The 23928-nt window shown below is 43.1% G+C and overlaps 1 protein-coding gene across 3 annotated transcripts in view; it reads left to right on the forward strand.

The window, feature by feature from the left end:
* ephb1 (EPH receptor B1) overlaps positions 1 to 23928 on the forward strand; it is a 774921-nt gene that overhangs the window by 358355 nt on the left and 392638 nt on the right. For all 3 annotated transcript variants that reach the window (XR_011885740.1, XR_011885741.1, XM_072255851.1), the window contains exon 4: positions 20476 to 20631. Coding sequence is in view for 1 of the 3 variants with exons in the window: in XM_072255851.1 (XP_072111952.1) it covers positions 20476 to 20631 (156 nt within the window). In the remaining 2 variants the exon portion in view is untranslated. The remainder of the gene's footprint in view (positions 1 to 20475; positions 20632 to 23928) is intronic.

A 23928-nucleotide genomic window follows, 5' to 3' on the forward strand; every position in this document is an offset into this window, starting at 1 on the left:
GGTCGCAATTAGAGTATTGTCAACAGTTTTGGGTCCCATGTCTCAGAAAGAATGTGTTGTCATTGGAGAGAGTCCAGAGGAGGTTCACAAGAATGATTCCAGGAATGAAGAGGTTAACATATGAGGTGCGTTTGGCAGCTTTGGGCCTGTACTCAATGAAATTTAAAAGAACGCGGGGTGATCTCATTGAAACCTACCGAATGTTGAAAGGACCAGATAAGGTGGATGTGGAGATGATGTTTCCTATTGTGGGGCTATCCAGAACTAGAGGGCACAGCCTCAAAATTACAGGATGATCTTTTCGAACTGAGTTAAGGATGAATTTTTTTAGCCAGAGTAATGAATCTGTGGAATACCCTGCCACAGATAGCGGCAGAGGCCAAGTCTGTGGGTATATTTAAGGCGAAAGTTGATTGCTTCCTGAGTGGTCAGGGCATCAAAGGATATGATGGGAAGGCAGGTGGATGGGGTTGAGTGGGATTCGTTATCACCCATGATGGAATGGCAGAGCAGACTCAATTGCTGAATGGCCTAAATCTGCTCATATGTCTTATGGAATCAGAATCAGGTCTATTATCTCTGCCTTATATAATGTGAAATTTGTTGTTTTAAGCAACAGTACAGTGCAAAAACATAAAATTAATATAAATTACACAATAAATAGTGCAAAAAATGGGTTCATAGACCATTCATGGGTTTATAGACCATTCAGAAATCTGATAGTGGGACGAAGAAGCAGTTTCTGAATCACTGAGCATGTGCACCTGTACCTCCTCCCTGATGGTATTAATGAGAAGAGAGCTTTTCCCAGATAGTGAGGATTCTTAATAATGAATGCCTCCTTCATGAGTCACTGCCTCTTGAAGATTTCCTTGATAGTAGGGAGGGTTATGATCTTAATGGAGCTGGCTAAGCCCAAAACCCTCTAGAGCCTTCTGTTATCCTGGGCACTGAAGCCCCCATAGCCGGCTGTAGTACAACCAGTCAGAATGCTCTCCTCTGTACATCTGTAGATATGTTTAGTGACGTACCGAATCTCCTCAATCTCCTAATGAAGTAGAGTTGCTGGCACGCCTTCATCATGATTGTATCAATGTGTTTTGCCCAGGACAGATCCTCCGAAATGCTGACACTCAAGAACTTAAAGCTGCTCATGCTCTCCACCACTGACCCCTCAATGAGTTCTCATGACTTCCCCTTCCTGATGTCCACAATCAATTCTTTGGTTTTGCTGACAGAGTGCAAGCCAGTTACTGCAACATCTCTTAACCAGCCAATCTCCCTCACTTGTCGCCATCTGAAATTTTGCTTGAAACACTGTCGAGGATGCAGTTAAGTGCTGTTTCCTGCTAATGGTTACAAGGTCCATGCTGAGGTTAGCATGGAGCTGCCCTGGGTCGTAATGCAGCTCAGCACATGATTAACTTGTTATAACAAGCCTCTGTTTGTTCTTGTAATCCCATAAATTGTAGACAAAAGATCCCCAGGAGGGATAGAGTTTGGGGAAATGAAAAAGGGAAGGCTGTTTTGATAAACTCCCATTAACCTGCGGGCCTCACCAGTAAAAGATAATGAGCAGAACAAATTCCGTTTGGATCAATATCACAAGAGAAGTTATAAACTTTCACCCATCGTGCTACGAGTGGAGATCTGTAGAGGTAGTAGAGGGTTTGTTTAGAAAAAGCATTAAAACATTATATAATACATAGAAGGAAGCCATCCAGCCAATCGGTCCATCCTGGGTCTTTGTGCAGTAATTACTTCCATTCCCTGCAGGTTCCTTTCCCTGAACTGTCAGAGCAATTTCCTGTAAATTACTGATTGTCACCTTCTCACACATTATGGAGGAGGGCAGAATTGTTGAGAGGCATCATAAGCCAGAAATGATGGAATGGCAGAGCATACTCAATGGGCCCTAATGGCCTAATTCTGCCTGCATGTTTCAAAGTAAATTTATTATCAAAGTATATATACGTCACTTTACACAACCCTGAGATTCATTTTCCTGTGGGCATATTCCGCAGATCGAAAGAATAGCAACTATAACATTTTGAATGAAAGAACAATCAGAGGATAGAAGTCAACAAGCTGCAAATACTAATAGAAATAAATAATGAGAACATGAGATAAGGAAATAAGACCTTAAGACATAGGAGCCCAATTAGGCAATTTGGCCCATTGAGTCTGCTCCACCATTCAATCATGACTGATCTTTTTCTCCCCTCCTCAGCTCCACACTCTGGTCTTCTCCCCGTAACCTTTGATGCTGTGTCCAATCAAGAACGTATCAAACTCTGCTTTAAACACATCCAATGGCCTGACCTCCACAGCTGCCTATGGTGACAAATTCCACAAAATCGGCTAAAGAAGTTTCTCCATATCTCTGTTTTAAATGTCAATCTGAAATCTGTGCCCTCTTGTCCTAGACCCACCCACCACCCACTATGAGGAAACATCCTTTCCATATCGACTCTGTCTAGGCCTTTCAACATTCAAAATGTTTCATTGAGAACCCCCCTCATCTTTCTAAATTCCAGTAAGTATAGGCACAGGGCCATGAAACATTCCTCGTATGGTAACCCTTTCACTCCCGGAATCATCCTTGTGAACATCCTCTGAACTCTTTCTAATGCAAGCACGTCATTTCCAAGATAAGGAGCCCAAAACTGTTCACAATACTCAAGGTGAGGCCTCACCAGTGCCTTATAAAGCCTCAGCATCACATCTCTGCTCTTGCATTCTAGACCTCTTGAAATGAATGCTAACATGGTATTTGACTTCCTCACCACTAATTCTACCTACAAGTTAACCTTCTGGATGTTCTGCACATTAATTTCTACTACCAAAGTGCATGACCAAGCATTTTCCAACATTGTATTTCGTTTGCCACTCTCTTGCCCATTCTGTTAATCAAGTCAGGTCACTTTTTATTGTCATTTCGGCCATAAACTGCTGGTACAGTACACAGTAAAAATGAAACAACATTCCTCCAGGGCTATGGTGCTACTGAAACAACACAAAACTACACTGGACTGTGTGAGACAACACAAGGCTACACTAGACCACGTAAGTAAGACAACACAAAAACTACACTAGACTACAGACCTACACAGGACTACATTAAGTGCACAAAACAGTGCAGGGCAGTACAATAAATAATAAACAAGATGATGGGCACAGTAGAAGACAAGTTACAATATAATAATAAATGATGTAGATATCAGTCTAGTCTCTGGGTATTAAGGAGCCTGATGGCTTGGGGGAAGAAACTGTTGCACAGTCTGGTCGTGAGAGCCCGAATGCTTCGGTACTTTTTGCCAGATGGCAGGAGGGAGAAGAGTTCGTATGAGGGGTGTGTGGGGTCCTTCACAATGCTGTTGGCTTTACGGGTGCAGTGTGTGGTGTAAATGTCTGTAATGGTGGGAAGAGAGACCCCGATGATCTTCTCAGCTGACCTCACTATCCACTGCAGGGTCTTGCGATCTGAGACGGTGCAATTCCCGAACCAGGCAGTGAAGCAGCTGCTCAGGAGGCTCTCGATACATCCTCTGTAGAATGTGGTGAGGATGAGGGGGTGGGAGATAGACTTTTTTCAGCCTTCGCAGAAAGTAGAGATGCTGCTATGCTTTCTTGGCTATGGAGCTGGTGTTGAGGGACCAGGTGAGATTCTCCGCCAGGTGAACACCAAGAAATTTGCTGCTCTTAACGATCTCAACGGAAGAGCCATCAATGTTCAGTGGAGAGTGGTTGCTCCGTGCTCTCCTGAAGTCAACAACCATCTCTTTTGTTTGGTTCACATTCAGAGACGGGTTGTTGGCTCTGCACCAGTCCTTCTGTATAAGTCTGTATAAGTCCTTCTCCAACCTACCTGTTTCCTCAACACCACCTGCCTCTCCATCAAACTTTGAATCATCTGCAAATTTGGCAACAAAGCCATCTGTTGCATCATCTAAATCATTGATATACAGCATAAAAAGCAGTCCCAACACCGACCTCTGCGGAACACCACTAGGCACTGGCAGCCAACCAGAAAAGGATCCTTTTCTTCCTACTCACTACCTCCTACCGATCAGCCAATGCTCTAACCATGCCAGAAACTTCCCTATAATACCACGGGCGCTTAACTTGGTAAGCAGTCTCATGTGTGGCACCTGTCAAGGGCCTTCTGAAAGTCCAAATATACAACATCCACTGCATCCCCATTATCTATCCTATGTGCAATCTCCTCAAAGAATGCCAACAGGTTCGTTGGCAAGATTTTCCCTTGAGGAAACCATGCTGATTTTTTCCTATCTTATCCTGTGCTACCAAGTACTCCATAACCTCACCCTTAATAATTGACTCCAACATCTTTCCAACCATTGAGGTCAGGCTAACTGGACTATAATGTCCTTTTTGCTGCTTTCCTCCTTTCTTAGAATTTGGAGTGACATTTGCAATTTTCCAGTCCTCTGGCACCATGCCAAAGTCCATTGATTTTTGAAAGACCATTATTAATGCCTCCACAATCTCTACCATGACCTCTTTCAGAACCCAAGGGTGCAGTTCATCTCATCCGGGTGACCTATGTACCTTTAGGTCTTTCAGCTTTTTGAGTTCCTTCTTCCTTGTAATAACAACTGCACTCACTTCTCTTCTCTCACACCCTTCAACATCTGGCACTCTGCTAGTGTCTTCCACAGTGAAGACTGATACAAAATACTCATGTAGTTCATCTGCCATCTACTTGTTCCCTGTTATTATTTCTCTGGCCTCATTTTCTAGTGGTCCTATGTCCACTCTCATCTCTCTTTTATTTTGTACATAATTGAAAAAGCTTTTACTATCCACTTTGATATTGTTTGCTGGTTTGCTTTTATATTTCATCTTTTCTCTCTTAATGATTCTTTTATTTGCTCTCTGTAGGTTTATAAAAGCTTCTCAATCCTCTGTCTTCCTGCTAATTTTTGCTTTATTGTTTGCCCTCTCTTTTGTTTTTACGTTAGTGTTGACTTCCCTTGTCCGCCACAGTTGTACTATTTTTCCTTTGAGTATTTTTTTTGTTTTTGGAATGCATCTATCCTGCACCACCACCTTTTTTCCCAGAAACTCACACCATTGCTGCCTTTCCTGCCCGCATTTCCTTCCAATTTACTTTGGCCAATTTCAAGTTGAATTGAATTATATTGTGAACACTGCCTGCTCAGTGTTTTTTTTTAACCTTAAGCTCCCTAATCATCTTCAGTTCATTACATGACACCCAATCCAGTCTAACTTATCCCCTAGTAGGCTCAACGACAAACTGTTCTGAAAAGCCATCTCATAGCCATTCAACAAACTCGCTGTCTCGAGATCCATTACCAACCTGATTTTCTCTAATTGACCTGCATGTTGAAATCTCCATCATTATCATTAACATTGCCCTTTTGACACATCTTTTCTATTTTCTGTTGTAACCTTTGGTCCACATCCCAGCTATTGTTGGGAGGCCTGTATATAGTTGCTATCAGGGTCCTTTTACCTGTGCAGTTTCTTAACTTAATGTACAAGGGTTCAATATCTTCTGATCCTATGTCACAACTTTCTACTGATTTGATGCCATTCTTTACCAGTAGAACCACACCACCCCCACTGCCTACCTTCCTATCCCTCTGATATAATGTGTAACCTTGGACATTCAGCTCCCAACTACAACCATCCTTCAGCCACAATTCAGTGATGTCCACAACATCATACCTGACAATCTGTAATAGTGCAACAAGATCATCCACCTTATTTCTTATACTCTCTGCATTGAGATACTGTGACACTTTGAGTGCTGTATTTGCTACCCTTTTTGATTCTGCATCCCTAATGCACTGATGCTCACCCTGCTGGCTGCAATTTTGTCCTCTCATCTGCCTGCCCTTCCTGACAGTCTGACGGCATGCTATCTTTGCTTTTATTACCATCGGCCCTATCCTGAGTCCCTTCATTCTGGTTCCTACCCCCTGCGAAATAAAGAGTCCTTAAAGTGAGATAATTGGTTGTGCGAACATCTCAATGGAAGGGGATGCAGTGTAGTGTAGTTTTCCCCTGTTGTTTAAGAGCCTGATGGTTGAGGAGTAGTAACTGTTCCTGAACCTGGTGGTGTGAGTCCTGAGGCACTTATACCTTCTACCTGATGGCAACAACAAGAAAAGAGCATGGCCTGTGTGGTGGCATCTCTGATGATGGATGCTGCTTTCCTACGACAGCATTCATGTAGATGTGCACGATGGTTGGGAGGGCTTTATCCGTGATGTACTGGGCTGAATCCACTACTGTTTATAGGATTTTCCATACAAAGGCATTGGTGTTTCCATCCCAGGCCATGTTGCAGCCAGTCAATACACTCTCCAATACACATCTATAGAAGTTTGTCAAAGTTTTGGATGTCATGCTGAAGCTCTGCAGATTTCTGAGGAAGTAGAGGCATTCTATGCAATTGCATTTATGTGCTGGATCCAGGACAGATCCTCTGAAATAGTAACACCCAGAAATTTAAAGTTGCTAACCCTCTCCATCTCCGATGCTTCGATGACGACTGGCTCATGGACCTTTGGTTTCCCTCTCCTGAAGATTACTATCAGTTTGTGGGTCTTTCTGACATTGAATGAAAGTTTGTTGTGACAGCACTCAGCCAGATTTTCAACCTCCCTCCTGTCTGCTGATTCAACCCCCTTTGATTCGGCCCACAACAGTGATGTCGTCAACAAACTTGAACGTGGCATTGGAACACAGTCATAGTTGTAAAGCAGGGGGCTAAGCACACAGTCCTGTAGCACACCTGTGCTGATGGAGATTGTGGAGGAGACGTTGTTGCCAGTCTGAACTAACTGGGGTCTACAAAGGGGAAATCCAGGATCCAATTGCATGAAGAGGTATTGAGGCCAAGGTCTTGGAGCTTATTGATTAGTTTTGAGGGGATGATGGCATTGAATGCTGAGCTGTGGTCGATAAAGACCACCCTGATGTATGCACCTTTGCTGCTCTAATGTTCCAAGATTGAGTGAGGAGCCAGTGAGACAGCATTGTGGTCTGCTGTGGTCTTATGGTCTCTCCCACTACCCTGATTTCCTGTCATTCTCGGGTACTACGCAATAAAGTTCAGGGTCTACTTTAACTGGTTTTGAATTCAACTGAATTTTAAGAAGTTGCTTTGAAATGCCCGGATTGGTCAGTCTGTCTGATTCATACCCTGTTACAATCTGAATGAATCCTCAGTATTCAATATCTGAATGTGAGCATCTGATATGTTGTCTTGATCTGAGCCCTGGAGAATGGCAATGGGATTGGCGTGCATGAAGCAATGGTTCTTTCTAATGCTGTATAAGAAGTTCAGGGGGACACTTAGGGTCCCATTCAGTGATATTTAACACAATCAGAGAGAAAAGTGTGAGCTTCAGCAACCAGTTCAGAACTGGTTGACTTTAGTTGCTGTGATATCACTTTTACAGAGAGAAAAATCGCTTAGAATTTTACAAGTATAAGGATCTGCATAAAAAGGAGGAAAGAAGTAAGTGAGGACTCTGTGGAAGGTGCTGGTCAAATGAGGTTGGAAAGTTCTGAGTCTGACACTTCATGGGAAGGTAGGATTTGCGCAGTTTTCCTTAAGCTGGATATTATTGTATTGAGCAACAGGAAATGGAATTGACCATTCTGATTATCTGTTCTGATTAGCCTAGTTGCCTTTTTTTCCTGCCTTGTTGGCATTTCTGAGTCAGGAAGGTTATGGTAAATGCCATTCTGCAGAATTGAGCTTGAAATGCCAGCCTGCCTTTGAGGGGCATACTGGTGAGCCCACACTATCAGAACTACATACTCAAATAAGACATCAAACTTGCTTCTACCTTTTAGGTAAACATAAAATAGCTTCACAGCATCATTTCTTCCTGGTGTCCGGATGAAAATGGTCTCTCCTCCAGTACCTTATTATCACAGCAATCCCTCACAGAAAGTGTCGTGGAAATCTTCCTGTTGTTGGAAATCTGGAGCTCATTTTAAAGCTGCTGTTGAGGACAGTCAAAATGTGTAAGTTGCCAATGATCGATCAACAAATCTGACGCTGGAGAGTTGGGGAAGAATAGAAAGGATGAATTGTATTCTAAACTCTTCTCCCTCTATTGGAATGCCTCTGTGCCATGCACATGAATTCCCAGGATCAGTGAGCAGAGCTATCAACAGTCCCGAGGTGTGGATGGTCATTATGTTTAGACAACAATGAGCCATTTTACTTAACTGTCCTTTATCCTTGGTCACAATCCCTCTTTCATGCAACAACATTTGACTCCATGTTTAGTACGAGCTAAGAAAACAAAATAGCTAAGTCAATTCAAATGTTTCCTCAAGGCTTAGATCAATTAAATTGATTGAATTAGAGATGCTTGCATAAAAATGCAGAGGGGCATTGTAATGACAACAGACTTCCTTTCCTGCTTGCTGTATTCTGAGGAAGGAAAAAATGTGTTTCATAAACGCAGAGCTTGATTCTGATCAAATTGCTCATATAGGAGGTAATATCCCTATAATAAGTTGGGATGAATATGAAAACAGTAAGCAATATTGCATTTAAAAATGGATAGATGTAATAAGTGAGCAGTTTATTTTGATCAAATATCTGACTTACATTCATAAGAAATTCTTTTGAAGGATATAATTCAGTTGAATATGAAATCACATCCAATTTTAGGAGATTGTCTTTTAAGAAACAGACAGCCCTGGAAGAGATTGAAATGAACATTTTGAATTATCTTAATCATGGAAGTGTAACAGTGAACAACACATGTTTCAGAGAGTAGGGAGCTGGTTGTAATTCTCCAGTGACTTCCTATGAGGCTGATGCACTTAACAAGACTGGATATCGGCCAATTCAAGTATATCAGTATTTTCTTAATCTCACAATTACCAGTATCAGCTTTTATCACATTGTACAACTATAGTACAGGCGGCATGAGGCTACTGCAATGATCTGGCTTGAAGCCTGTGGTTAGAGCTCCAGGGTTTTCTTCCAGCAGCTCTGCAGGTTGATCTTGGTTGAAATCGGCTTCAACTCAAAACCCATTCTTGATAATCAGTAAAACAAGAATTTCTCTTGAATGTCCACGAGAGGTGATGGAGAATTGGGAAACCCATCCAATCCTTTGAAATTGTCATTGAAAATTCAATGATCTCAGTAGACCCTAATGCTTCATGTGGCTAATTAAGTATCTGGTATAATGCAGAGTGTATCGCATGCAATCTGAACACAGCACAGTCCCAATCACAGCTTTGAGTTTGGGTGGCAGCCAACTCTTGGCCAGAACACTGTGGAAGTTCTCCCAGATCTTAAGAAGAGTGGCAGGGAATTGCTTACATCCACCTGAGAGAACAGGTTGAGTGTTGGTATAACATCTGAAAGATTATCTTTCTCCCCGCACAGTGCCTGGTCAGTCACGTACTGTTGCATTACATGTTCAAACTTCTGGATTGGGTTCTGAGCTGCCAAATTTGTGACCTTACGATGATGGTGTGCCACCATCCAGCATAATAACTTGATGCACAAAAAATGCCGAAGGGTATTATTGCTATCTACACTGGAAGTATAGGCAGTCACTTGCATCGTCATCATCAGGTGCCATGCCCAGATTGAGCTTTGACTGCCATGGCCCACACTTCGGGTCAAGTGGATCAATTCATTGGTATTCATTTCCAGTTCTCTGGCTGTTGTCTCCATCATCATTTGTCTTTGCCTTCCTTTTGCTTTCTTCCCTTCAATCTTTCCCATAATTACCATGCATTCTAACTCCTCTTTCCTCATCACATGTCCAATGAAGTTATATTGCCTTTTCATGATCTCATACATTATTTTTCTTTTTGTCCTTGCTGTGTTTATGACGTCCTCGTTAGATATTTGTTTCGTCCATGATATTCTTTGCATCCTCCTCAAAAACCACATCTCTGCTGCTTCCATTCATTTCCTCTTGTTACTAGATATTGTCCAACATGCTGAGCCATATAACATAACTGGATAAACATAACATTTCAGTACTCTGAGGCGGGTTGTCATGCCTAGTTTAGTATCGGTCATGCCTAGTTTAGTATTCATTCTCATAAAGGTGTCTTTTGCCATCCCTATTCTTCTTTTGATGTCCATGTCACACCTGCCATCTGATGTCACCCAGCTTCCTAAGTAGCAAAAGTTCTGTACTTGTTTTATGTCTTCCCTGTTTATTTTCAGCATTGCAGATAGGATTCTCCTTCTTTTTGGATATCACCATACATTCTGTCTTTTTGCGATTGATAGATAGACCCATTTTTGCACTTTAATCTTTAACAACTGTATCAATTAAGTTTTGTAGTTCTTCCTCCGTACTTGCAATTAACACAGTGTCACCCTCATATCTGAAATTATTGATGTTTTCACCACCAACTTTGATTCCCAAGATGTCTCTTATTTTTTGTAATATTGTTTCACTGTACACATTAAATAAATCAGGGGAGAAAACACACCCTTGTCTAACGCCTCTCTTGATTTTCGTAAACTGACTCACTTCTCCATCTATTCTTACAGCGGCAGTTTGCTCCCAGTACAGATTTCTGATTAGGTGGAGGTCTTTTGAATCTAGATCTAGAGTTTCCTGTAATATTTCAAATAACTTATTGTGCTTCACTTTATCAAATTCTTTTGTGTCGTCGATAAATCAAACAAATCGTTTTGCCCTTGAATAGCTCGTTCTGATAGTATCCTTAACATCAATATCGCGTTTCTTGTGCCTTTGTCTTTCACAAAACCACATTGTTCTTTACCTATTTCTTACTTCTAGCTCTTGTCATCAAAATTCTTATAAGTATCTTGGTGATATGACTCATTAAACTTGAGGTCCTATGTAATTCACATTCTATTGCTCCAGGTTTCTTAGGAAGAGTGACAAATACTGATTTTTCATCTCTTCTGGTATTATTTCAGTCTCATAAATATCATGGATTAAATCAGTAAGTTTTTCAATTCCATTATCTTCAAGGATGATAATTTGTTCTATTACTAATTCATCAGGACCCGCTGCCTTTTCTTTATTCATCTTATTTATTGCGTTATGAACTTCAGATTTTAAAATACTTGGACCTTCAATGTTCTTCTTAATTTCTGGTTATTCGCCTCGACCGTCTTCAAACAATTCGATCAGTCCATCTGTTCATCATCTCATCTTTTTCCATGATAATGGTACTGTCCTTTGCTTTCAAATATCCATCTGAAGAATAGAGGAGCTTTTTACCAGTAATATTCTTGATTTGTTGACGTACCCTTTTTGGATCAGTAATAGGGATTCTTTCTAGTTGCTCACATTCCTGGTTTAACCATTCTTCTTTGGCTTTTTGACACAAGCTTTTAACTTTTTTGCGGTCACTTTGTGCAGCGCTTACAGCTGCCTGTTCTAACCTACCACAGGGCTTTGAAGCATGGACAAACAAAACCAGCTGCAGGGAAAGTACAGTCTCATGGAAAGACAGTGGGTAGAAATGCACGAGAATCATTTGTCAATTTGTGAATTTTGTAAAGTATATCAACAATGTTTATTTTTTGCATTGAGGCCAAATGGATGCTTTGACAACCAGAGACAGGAAATTTGTTGAGTGATATTGCCCTTTGGCCCAACAACATTGCACTGGAGATGAGGCACTGATTTACACTAAGCCCTGATAAACTACCCGTGTTTACCTCACTCTTACTCTCCTATACAACAGGAATAACTTGCAGTGCAAACTAATGCATCAGCCCACACATTTTGTGACTGGGGAGGAAACCAATGAGTCACAGGGAGAATGTGCAAATTCCATATAGATAGTAACATTGATCAGGATTGACCCTGGTTACTGGAGCAAAGAGGCAGCAGCTCTTTTGTGTTGCTGTGCAGGTAAGCTATGGGCTGGTTGAGGAAATGAGTTTGCATTTACTGATGAACACTGAGTTCTTGCACTATGCAGCAGAAAGAAGTGCTATGCATTAGTTTCTCTTTGCTACCTCACTATCACCAGCGGTCACTTTCCAAACTTGCTACAGGGGTTGCCAGTGATACGTATTGGCCTACACAGCTTGTGCCAGGGAACCAAGAACCTTCTCACCCTCAGAGTCTCCATCTTCCTTTCACCCCACCTTCCCTGAACTCCCTAACCCTCCCCTCTCCACCTTCTCTCTTCCCGTCTCTGATCCCAGCTCTAATCCCTAGTATTTCCTCTGACCTTCCCCTCGCTGAGGTGGAACATTCTGTTCTCAGTAAGAGCCTTACCTTTGTCCCCCTTCGTCCACACCTCAGTGAGTTCCACATCCGCCATGATGCCGAACTCTCCTCTGTCACCTACGTATCTGAGCTCACTTCCTAGGCAAGGATTTCCCATTGATGGCCCCTTCTCCTGTCTCCAACCCTCATCCTCTTCTTGGGCACCTTGCTCTGGTTCTCTGCCTGGTCTGGATCATTTCATCTCAAATTGGCAATGAGACTTCAACCTACTCAACTTTAGTCCTCCTCTCTCCTCTTTAATCCCCTCCGAATGCACTGCCCCTCAGACAAAAGGGGTGCTGTTGTATTGTCGAGCCCTGACCTCTCCCTTGCTGTAGCCAGACAGCAACTCTCAGACACCTCCTCATACATACCTCTTGAAAAGGACCCCACTCCGGACTATCAAGCCACTAATCTCATCAACTATGGAGATCTCCTGTCTACTGCCACCAACCTCGCAGTTCCTTTACCCCAAACTGTTTGTTACTAGCTCTACCCGAGACCCATAAATCTGACTGTCCAGGTAGACCCATTGCTTCTGTCAGTTCCTCCCCAGTTAAGCTTATACATTCTATCTCCCTTGCTTCAGTCCCTTCCCACCCTCATGTGAGACACTTCACATGCTCTCGATCTCCTAAACAACTTTCAATTCCCTGGTCCTGGCCACCTCATTTTCACCATGGATGTCATTTTCACCTGTACACTTCTATCCCCCATCAAGAAGGCCTTAAGGCTCTCCGCTTCTTTCTCGACGACAAACCTGACCAGTTCCCCTCCACCTCCACACTTTTCAGTTTGGCAGTACTGATCCTCACCCTCAACAATTTCTCTTTTTGTTCATCCCACTTTCTCCAAACCCAAGTTGTAGCCATAGGCACCTGAATGGGCCCCAGCTATGTCTGCCTTTTTGTTGGCTACTTGGAACAGTCCATGTTCCACACTTTCTCTGTGAATGCTCCCCAGCTTTTCTGTGCTCCATTGATGACTGTGTTGGTGCTGCTTCATGCACCCATGCAGTGTTTGTCAATTTCATCAACTTTAGCTCCAACTTCCACCCTGCGCTTAAATTCACTTGATAAATTTCAGACTCCTCTCCCCGCTATCTGGATTTCACTGTCTCCACCTCTGGAGACAAACTGTCTGCCGATACCTTTTATAAACCTACTGAATATAGTCAAGGTTTCCATGGCTGTCTGGACTATACCTCTTCCCACTGAGTTCCCTATAAAAATGCTAATCCCTTTTCTCAGTTCCTTCATCACTGCAGCATCTGTTCCCAGGATGAGGCTTTCCTTTCCAGGACAGCAAAGGTGCCCTCCTCCCTCAAAAGGTGCCCTTCCTCCACAATTGATGTTGCCTTCATCATTATCTCCTCCATTTCCCAGATATCTGTGCTCACCGTCTTTCCACTTCCTTAACAAGGATAGAGTTCCCCTTGTCCTCATCTACCATCCCATGAGCTTCCACATTCACCATATCATTCTCTGTGCCATACACCATCTTCAGCAGGACTCTCCCATCAAACACATCTTTACCTACTCCCCCACCCCACACTTGGCTTTCCACAGGGATTGCTCCATCTGTGATTCCCTTGTACGTTTATCCCCCCCTACTAATCTCCCTCCCGGCATATATCCCTACAAGCGACAGGAATGGTATACCTGCCCATTCACCTCCTCACTCACCTCCATTCAGGGTCCCAAACAGTCCTTCCAGGTGAGACAACACTTCACTACGAATCTGTAGTGTTGTCTACTGTATCCAGTGCTCCTGGTGTGGCCTTCTCTACAATGGTGAGAATTGACATAAATTCGGGACTGCTTTGTTAAGCACCTCTGCTCCATCTGCAAAAACCAGAATTTCCTGGTGTCCAACCATTTTAATTCCTATCCCCATACCCATTCTGGCATCTTGGCCCATGTCCTCCTCTTCTGCCATGATGAGGCCACTCTCCAGTTGGAGGAGCAACAGCTCATCTTCCATCTAGGTCACCTCCATCTTGATGGGCATTAACATCGATTTCTTGTTCTGGTAAATGTTTCCCCCATCCCTTCCCTCTTCTTTTATGCCCCAACCTGGTCTCTTACGTCTTCTCACCTGCCTATTACATCCCACTGGTGCCCCTCTTCCTTCCCTTTCTCCCATGGTCCACTCTCTTTTAAAGGGTACTATTGGGTACTGAATATCGACCTGCAGTGGCAGTTAGGTTACATATCACAGAGGTTATTTTCATTGCTCATCTGGCTAATATCTTAGACTTCAGCCCTAAAGCACTTGGATTATTGGCCTGCCTGCTTAAGCACTGGCCTGTACCTTTACATTTGAGGCCAGAGTGGCTGGCACATTTCATCTTGATATGCACATAGTTTCAAGGTGATGTTGGAGGAGTTATTTCACCCTGAGCACTCTGGATAAGTGTCATACTCATCCACTTGAGTACCCTTCTACCTCTACCCCTCTCCTCTTCCAGAACCTAGGTGGCTCCTGTTCCCTGTCTACTGTTCTTGCTCTCCAGGAGGGTCACCATGTCAGACAGCAAGAGGTCAGTCCTTAAGCATCAGCTTTAATGTTGCCCTCAGATAGCGTCAGATTCTTGTAGGATCACAGCAGCCAGAAGAAATCGTCCAGAGGCTCGTCTGTAATTAGTGAATGACATCTTCAGTTAGTTCTGCCTCGCCTGCTGAGTTCCTCCAGTATTTTGTGTGTGTGTATTGCTTGGATTTCCATCATCTGCAGACTTTCTCTTGTTACTGCTTAGATGGGGTGGGATCCTTTCTCCTGCAAGGTATATACATAGAAACATAGAAAATAGGTACAGGAATAGGCCATTCGGCCCTTTAAGCCTGCACCACCATTCAGTATGATCATGGCTGATCATCCAACTCAGAACCCTGTACCAGCCTTCCCTCCATACCCCCTGATCCCTTTAGCCTCAAGGGCCATATCTAACTCCCTCTTAAATATAGCCAATGAACTGGCCTCAACTGTTTCCTGTGGCAGGGAATTCCACAGATTCACCACTCTCTGTGTGAAGAAGTTTTTCCTAATCTCGGTCCTAAAAGGCTTCCCCTTTATCCTCAAACTGTGACCCCTCGTTCTGGACTTCCCCAACATCGGGAACAATCTTCCTGCATCTAGCCTGTCCAATCCCTTTAGGATTTTATACTTTTCAATCAGATCCCCCCTCAATCTTCTAAATTCCAACGAGTATAAGCCCAGTTCATCCAGTCTTTCATCATATGAAAGTCCTGCCATCCCAGGAATCAATCTGGTGAACCTTCTTTGTACTCCCTGTACGGCAAGGATGTCTTTCCTCAGATTAGGGGACCAAAACTTCACACAGTACTCCAGGTGTGGTCTCACCATGGCCTTGTACAACTGCAGTAGTACCTCCCTGCTCCTGTTCTCGAATCCTCTTGCTATAAATGCCAGCATACCATTCACCTTTTTCACTGCCTGCTGTACCTACATGCCCACTTTCAATAACTGGTGTATAATGACACCCAGGTCTCATTGCACCTCCCCTTTTCCTAATCGGCCACCATTCAGATAATAATCTGTTTTCCTGTTTTTGCCACCAAAGTGGATAACTTTGGTTATCTGGAATCCATTCCTGGACAGCCATGTTACTTATAAAAGAATAACCAAGTTATGTTGTGGTGGATGTGTTTTTGGAGCTTAGAGGTTTATGGACAGTTTGATAGTTTAGTGGTTAGCACAACACTATAATGTACCAATGATCCAGGTTTACCACTGTCTTGAAGGAGTTTGTACGTTCTCTCCGTGAATGCATGGGTTTCCTTTGGGTTCCGACAGTTGAAAGACGTACTGGTAGGTAGGTATGTCATTGTAAATCGTACCATGATTAGGCTAGGGTTAAATCAGATGATTGCTGGGCAGTGTGGCTCAAAAGGCCAAAAGGTCCTATTCAGCACTGTACCTCAATAAAGAAATATACAAGTATTGTACTGAGCATTGTGCCTGATGATGGGAGGGCTAGCTGTGGTAGTAGCCGCACAGAAATTAAAAGGTGGAAAGTGGTACTGCTTGTGTCTGTAAGTCAACATGTTTTAGATATAACTCTGACACACGGCAACCTGCATAGAAATGAGAACTTTCAGCTATATTTTGACCCAGTCAGCTAATGTTGATGTTTAGCATCGTGTGAGCTATATCCCTGTGCCATGTTCTGTCAGCTATTGAAACTCTATATGATCCCATGATCTACAGCCTTCTACACTTGGTCCTGTGTTAAACCTCATTGCTGTTTGAGACGGAGCAGTCTTTTTTATATACATTTATCACTCCCATCAAGTACATGACTGTCATCACATTTTATCAGATTACCTCTGAAACTACTCTCTGCATCCCCAGATTTTTTCACTTTTCCAGTTCTGCTGAAGGGTCACTGACCTGAAATATATAATAATGCTTCTCTCTCAGCAGATGCCCCTTGATCTTCTAAATGCTTCCAGAATTTTCTGCTTTTGTTTACAAATTCTATGTACATGTGCATGTGATCTCGCTCTCTGTCTGCCTGTCTCTACCTCCACCCTTCTTTAGCTCTATACATCCCTCGCTTTTCTATATAACTCTACCTCAATATTCCTCAACACCTTCCCTGCACCCTACAATTACGGACAGGCTGTAACTGTTCTTTTTCCAGGTGAATGATTGAGTGTTTACGTTAATTTTTCTCCTTAAAATCTTAGTCTCCTGATACATGTGCAAGGTACTTCAGTGTGAAGCAGGTGTTTCCATACTATTTCATTGTGTGGACATCACTAAACGTGTTTACTCATCTTCCCACCCTACATCAACATAGGCACATTTCCCATCAATTTTTTTAGACGGGAAAATGAATGATGAGGAAGTGTGTTGTCAATATATGCCGAAGGAATTCAAGTTTGGATTTTCCTGCCCTTTGTAAATTTCAAGAAGACCATACTTGAAAATCTCCTGATTAAATTATGGTCTTTTCCACAGTCACTCCACTATCTCCTATCCTATGTCACAACCTCTCACATCCACCCCCTATTATCAAGCAGACTTCATTCTCTTCCAAATGGCACATCCCTGGCCAGAGGAGAACTTGAGCTACCCATTAGAATGCAAGAGAGGTAATAACAAGCAAGAGAAAATCTGCAGCTGCTGGAAATCCAGGCGACACACACAAAATGCTGGAGGAACTCAGCAGGCCAGGCAGCATCTATGGAACAGTAAACAGTCAACATTTCAGGCCTAGGACGTTTAACTTGCCTGTGCCTGTTAGATTGCGCATACAGGCTGGTCCGAGCTCTTAATGCAGTTCCAACCCCTCCCGAGGGGCGTGTGGACTTTGCCCAGGGTGTTCTTCCATATCTCCCAGCACTGATGAATTAAGAGCTTCTTTTGCTTCCTCTGCCGACTTAAACAACATCTTCATGCCCTTGACCTTCACTCTCAAAATCGCTGGGTGTATGAGGAACGAGTCGATCCCCTTCTGTCGAAGCTTCCGCAGATCTCCTTGTACCCCTGCCGTTCCTGCATCATGCCGGGGCTGTAGTCGGCGAAGAACTGCAGCTGGGTGCCATCAGGGAGAGTAGATTTGGCTTTCCTCGTGCCGGTCGGTGTACCGTAGAAGCCTAAAAACCATGGTCCACGGTCTTGAGGTGTTGTTGGAAAAGTTCCTGTGTGCTCTATCGATCTCCAATGGAGTGCTGTGGGCATTCTTGAGCGTTGGAATCCAATTAGGCAGCATTTCTGGAGATAACCTCTTGGATCGTCGCCCTCAGCGCCTGTCAGTAAGTTGACCAGCCACACATTGTTTTTCCTGGATCTGTCCTCCAAGCCGTTTAGCTTCTTCCATATCTTAGTCACCTCTGCGAGACAGGAGTTAGTAACGTTCTCATTCTTGAGTAAGCAAACCTGAATGTTGTCTATTTTGTTGAAGACCGTGCTAAATTGTTTAGCATGAATGTCCGCTTGCTCCTTTAATGACCGGAGAATGTTGCCATATGCTTCCGTATGGGGTTGTGAGCCTTTTCCAGCGACTCCTTTAGCATGTGGGCTACCATTTCTTGCAGCGATTCCATCTCCATTGTCATTGTTTGCTTAATTAGCATAGCTATTTCCTCGGATGAATCGCTAGCTTAGTGTCGTCTGCTGGTATCTTGTTTCCTGGTTGAATTTCGATTTTTTTTTTGTCATATCTTTAGTTAGATCTTCCTCCAACTCAACCTTGTACTAAGACCGTCTATGAGCCCTAAAGAACTTGACAAAGGAGAGTTATATGTCAGCGCTGAGTGCTGTGCTGCCATCTTTCCTCGTGCCTCACCAGAAGTCCCCCCAGTGGCCACCCATTTTAATTGCATTTCCCAATCCCATTCTGGCATGTTAGTCCATGGCTTCCTCTGCTGTTGCAAAGAGGCCACATTCAGCTTGGAGAGGCAACACTTTATATTCCATCTGGGTAGCCTCCAATCTGATGACACAAACATCGATTTCTTGAACTTCCGGTAGTTGCCCCCCTCCCCCTTTCCCATTTCCTTCTTCCACCTTATCTGCTTACCTGCCCATCACCTCCCTCTGGTGCTCCTCCCCCTTTTTCTTTCTTCCATGGCCTTCTGTCCTCTCCTTTCAGATTCCTTCTTCTCCAGCCTTGTATCTCTCTCCCCTCCTCGCGTTTTCACTTATCACCTTGTGTTTCTTCCTCCCCTTCCCCCACCTTCTTACTCTGACTCCTCATCTTTCTTTCACCAGTCCTGAAGAAGGGTCTCAGTCTGAAACATTGACTGTTTACTCATTTCCACAGATGCTGCCTGGGCAGCTGAGTTCCTCCAGCATTTTGTGTGTAATGCAGGTTGATAAGCAACAAGGACTTTTGTTTTATTAACATGGTAATATGCGACAGGTTTGTAAAAGGAGTTGCCAAATCTGACAAATTCACAACATGACAGTTTGAGGAATCATGGTTTACTAATTCAAGCCTCAGTTTAAGTGTATTATGCTGATCGTGTGAATGAAGAACGATTAAGGTGTGAACTGTCAGAAGAAGCCGGTCATTGATGGGCTGCAAAGGAACAGAGATTGGCAGTGCTGTGGCAAGGAAGGCAAGCTTTATTGGGTGAACTGAGGAACCCCTTTTATGACATTCTGCTGGCAACTTCCTCATCAACCAATTCAGCCTCCAGAATAGCTGGTGCATTATCATTACAGGCCGCTACTCTTTCCCCAGACTGGCTTTAGGTTATCAGCATTGACAGGCTGGAATTGAACATGCATTTTGGAGTAGGTAGGGAATCAGAAGGATTGAACTGTGTATTCGGAGTGGTGAGGTTGGGGGAGTTCAGGGGTGACTGGATAGGGGCCAGATACTCAGTCAGTTTATGGGGTACAGGAATGAGCTTGAAAATTCTGTGTTGAGTGGATGGAGGTTCCTCAGAGGATGCAGTGCTGCTGTCTCACTGCTCCGGTATATTAATGCTTTGACTCTCCTGAAAGCTCACTGACCCAAAACATTGACTGTTTCTCTTTCCACAGATGCTGCCTGACTTGATAAGCTTTTCCAGTAGTTATTATGTTTTTAGTATTGGTACTTTGGGTATTCCCAGATATGTTTGAGGCATTTTGGATATCAATTAAATCTAGGCTTTGTAATGATGGCTGCTTGAGTAAATAGCCTTCCATAAGCTTTGTCTCATCTTCTACAGGTATCAGACATTCACCAGAGGACTTTCAGCCTCAGTGAAGCATTTATAGTGCCCTGCACTACTGATCCAGAGAGAAAATGTACCATCAATCATTTCCTATCAATTCTTCCTGCTTTCTAGCGGAATAAGTGAGACAACAGTCTTAAATCAGCATTTTCATAATGTCTGTTGAATTTAGCAAGGTTGTTAGGCTGATGTCCGAGAGAAAAGAGGAGACTGAGTCTTTTTTAGAACCCGAATCATTTAGAATTGTTTCCATTACCAAACGAAAGGATGTTCTGAAATAAAATGAGAATGTGCTGGAGACATCAGGTCAGGCTGAGTCTGTGTAAAAAAAACAGTTAACATTTTATGTTTGGGACCTTTTGTAAAAACAGAACAAGTGAGAAAAAAAGTGTTTTGTTGTGATCAGGAGATGGGTGCACAGTGGGTGAGGTTTATCACACAGGCCTGAGCTGTGAGAAAATCGAGGCTTGTTCCAGTACTGAGCTGACTCTCTATCACTCTCTCCCTCTCTCTGTCTTTTCCAGCATGCCATTCTGGGACCTTCAAGGCAAACCAGGGCAGTGAGATGTGCATCCCTTGTCCTGCTAACAGCCGCTCGTTGCACGAGGCATCCAGTGTGTGCAACTGCCGTAACGGATATTATCGAGCAGACTTCGACTTGCCTGAGATGCCATGTACAAGTAAGTAGTATGCTGGCCATTAACAAGTAATGTAGTAATGTTTGAACACCTGGATCGGTGCTCCGCTGCCTCTTTATTAAAGACTGAGTCAACAGTGCTCAAGATTAACACTAGTAATTAGATTCAACTAGAATTGCAGACTTGTTGATGTACAAGACCCCTCAATGATGGGATATCTTGCAGGGTTGGTGGTCCTGGTTACAATGTTATGTAATGCCTTGGTTTAAGACCATGCTTTATTAATACAGTTATGCTGATGGGCATTTTATTTTCTATAATATCTTCTAAATGCAAATCTATATTAAAAAGTGTTCTTTTACTTGCATTATACACTTGATGATATACAGTTTCAATTGAGTATTTCATTTTGATGTAAAATAAAAATTCAGTTAATTAATAAGTTAGGTTTGTTGTATTAGCCAATAGGATATGTCTTATTAACATTTTGGCCTATATGATGCCCGAGGGGGAGGGAAGGACCGAAATGGGTAGCAAATACTAGAGAAAGCAAGAGCGTGAGATGTTTTGAGAAAGGAGAAAGAAAGTGGACAACAAATATGGCAGCAGAACATGGTGAAGTGCTCACAGAACCCAATTCAAAAAGCCAGGTCCAGATATCAGGAAATCTTCATGCAGACTATGGTTTCACAGAGAATGTGCAGATAACTTCCAGTTAGCCAGCTAGCACAGGGCGTTGGAGATAGGGCCAGAGGAGACAGTTTGACGCCTTCCCTGAGATGCAGTGTGGATATTTTTACATTTTCTTTTGCTTGGACTGGTTCTTCAGCATAGAACTGCTTGGGATCCGTGACTACACAACTGAAGCAAACAGAATGATTACACTGCATGAGCTTCGAATGCGTGCACGTTACAGATTGACAAATATGTGATGGGTCATTTTCTTTATTTTGTTTGGTATAGCTTAAAATATTTTGTCAATACAATTTGAATCTAAATTTATACTGGTGCAAGCTGAATTATTGCTACCTGGTGAACATTAAATTTGCATGGGTGTCTGTCAGTATTCATGCAGGTAATTGTCTTATTTTCCATTAGAAGACACATTCAAACTTTTATGTTTTTGTGTTTACTCAAATTATATCCATCCTAGATCTGTTTAATTACTGAAAATGGCCTTTTTATCATTATTCATTTGCACTGTCACGTTATGTTGCTGTCAGCTAGTATTCACGGTAACAGCTAATTCATTGTGAGCCTGCGGTGAGAGGGTTACAGTTATTTCTGATACCTGTGTGAAAGTGGATTGTGAAGAATCCTGAGAGTGTTTTCCAGATATATGACTGACTAGTTGGCTGAACCAGTCTTGGAAGAGATTTTTATAGAACTGCTTTGGTATTGGTTTACTATTCTAATAAATACTGAAATTCTGTGAAAAGGTTTTATTTGTCAATCAATCATTTGTTGCCAAATATAATTATATTGATGTAGTGAAAAGAATGCAGTGTTACAGTTACAGAGAAAGTGATGTGCAGGTAAATCATAGAACAGGGTTTTAGATACGTATAGCACAGAAGGAGATCTTTCGCAGTGGCTGAAAATACTGTAGCTCCGAGTCCCTAGTTTTATAGGTTATGGCCAATGAAGTGTTCACCCCACAAGCATCTGCCACAATTGTATTTTCTAAAGATTTGTCAGCACTTGACTGCAGAGCAGGAGATTGAAGAGTGAGTTGGAGATAATTCCTTGTGGACTTTATGCGCCAGGTTTAAAAAGCGAATGGAGCCTGTCGGGACTTGTCTGCAAAGCGGGCGATTGCTCGGGTTATTAGTAACTTAGCAAGGGCCAGTAAAAAGAAGAGAGGTGTAATCGGAGTGACCATTGTTGGAGTATGCCAGGGTTAGGATGGGAGACTTTGGTTTAGCTGGCTTCGGCAGGAACATGCGGAGGCGAAGAGTGCTGAGTCGTTTGGAATCATTTAGTTGACAGTAGAATTTAAGCTTAAGTTAGAGCCAAAAGTTTAACAAGGTGCAGGTAGGATGGTAGTTAAGGCAGTGGAATGTTTCTCCTGTAAGATGTGAGATTGCAGGGTACCTAACAGTCTCCCTGTTGACTACATTTGCAGGAAGTGCATGCAACTTCAGCTCCTGAGTTGCAAAGTCAATGAACTAGAGCTGGAATCCAATGTACACAAAGCCATCCAGGAAGTTGACTTTTACTGAGGCAGTCACACCCAGAGTACAGGCTTCGGGTAGTAGATGGGTGAACACCTGGAGAAGTAAGGGGAGTAAGCAGTCAGTGCAGGGTTCCCCTGTGGCCATTCCTCTCAGCAACAGGTATACCCCTTTAGATAGAATCAGAATACAGTAGCAGCAGTCAGGCTAGTGGCATTGTGGCTGGCTCAGAGATTCAGCAGGGAAAGGAAAAATCAGACAGAGCGATAGTGATAGCTGATAGTGATAGTTAGGGGGACGGCCAGAGATTCTGTGGCCATGAAAGAGACACCAGGATGGTGTGTGCTTTCAGTTGCTAGTGTCAAGGATGCCTCTGGACAACTGCAGAATTTTCTTTAGCGGGAACATGATCAGCATTGGCACCAATGTCATTGGTCTAAATGGGAAAGAGGTTCTGCACAGTGAGCATAGGGCGTTAGGAAAGAGCCCTCCAAAGGAGTAATACTTGCATTACTCCTGGTGTCGTGCACTAGTCAGGGCAGGAATAGAATGATAGAATGAGTGGCTGAGGAACCGGTGCAAGAGGCAGCATTTTATATTTTAGGTCGTTGGAACCTTTACAGGGACAGGGATGACCTGTACAAGAGGGACAAGTTTCACATAAATGGGAGGGGAACCTGGTTGGGAGGTTTGCAAGTGCTACTCGGGAGGGTTTAACCAAATTTGGTAGGGGGATGGCAACCAATGCACTAGGTCAGAAAGTGGAGGGATGGGGAAGAAGGTGGAAGTCAGAGCCAGTAAAACAGGCAGGAATGATGGGACACAGAGTTTGAAGTGTGTGATTTTTAATGCTGGAAGTATTATGGGGAAAGGTGATGAACTTAGAGCATGGATCAGTACATGAAACTATGATGTTGTAGCCATTACATAGATCTGGCTGAGACAGTGGCAGGAATGGGTAATTGATATAGCAGGTTTTCAAGGTTTTAGTAGAGAATGAGGAGGAGGTATAAAAGAGGTGGGAGTTGCACTACAATATCACGGCTGCACTCGGAGGAGAGAGGGTTAGACACTGAGTCTATGTGGGTAGAACTCAGGAAGAGAAAAGGTGAAATCACTTTGGTAGGGTTGTACTGCAGACACCCTAGTAGCCACCAGGACATTG

The sequence above is a fragment of the Mobula birostris genome, chromosome 4, assembly GCF_030028105.1.
Source record: "Mobula birostris isolate sMobBir1 chromosome 4, sMobBir1.hap1, whole genome shotgun sequence".
NCBI classification, from domain to species: Eukaryota; Metazoa; Chordata; class Chondrichthyes; order Myliobatiformes; family Myliobatidae; genus Mobula; species Mobula birostris.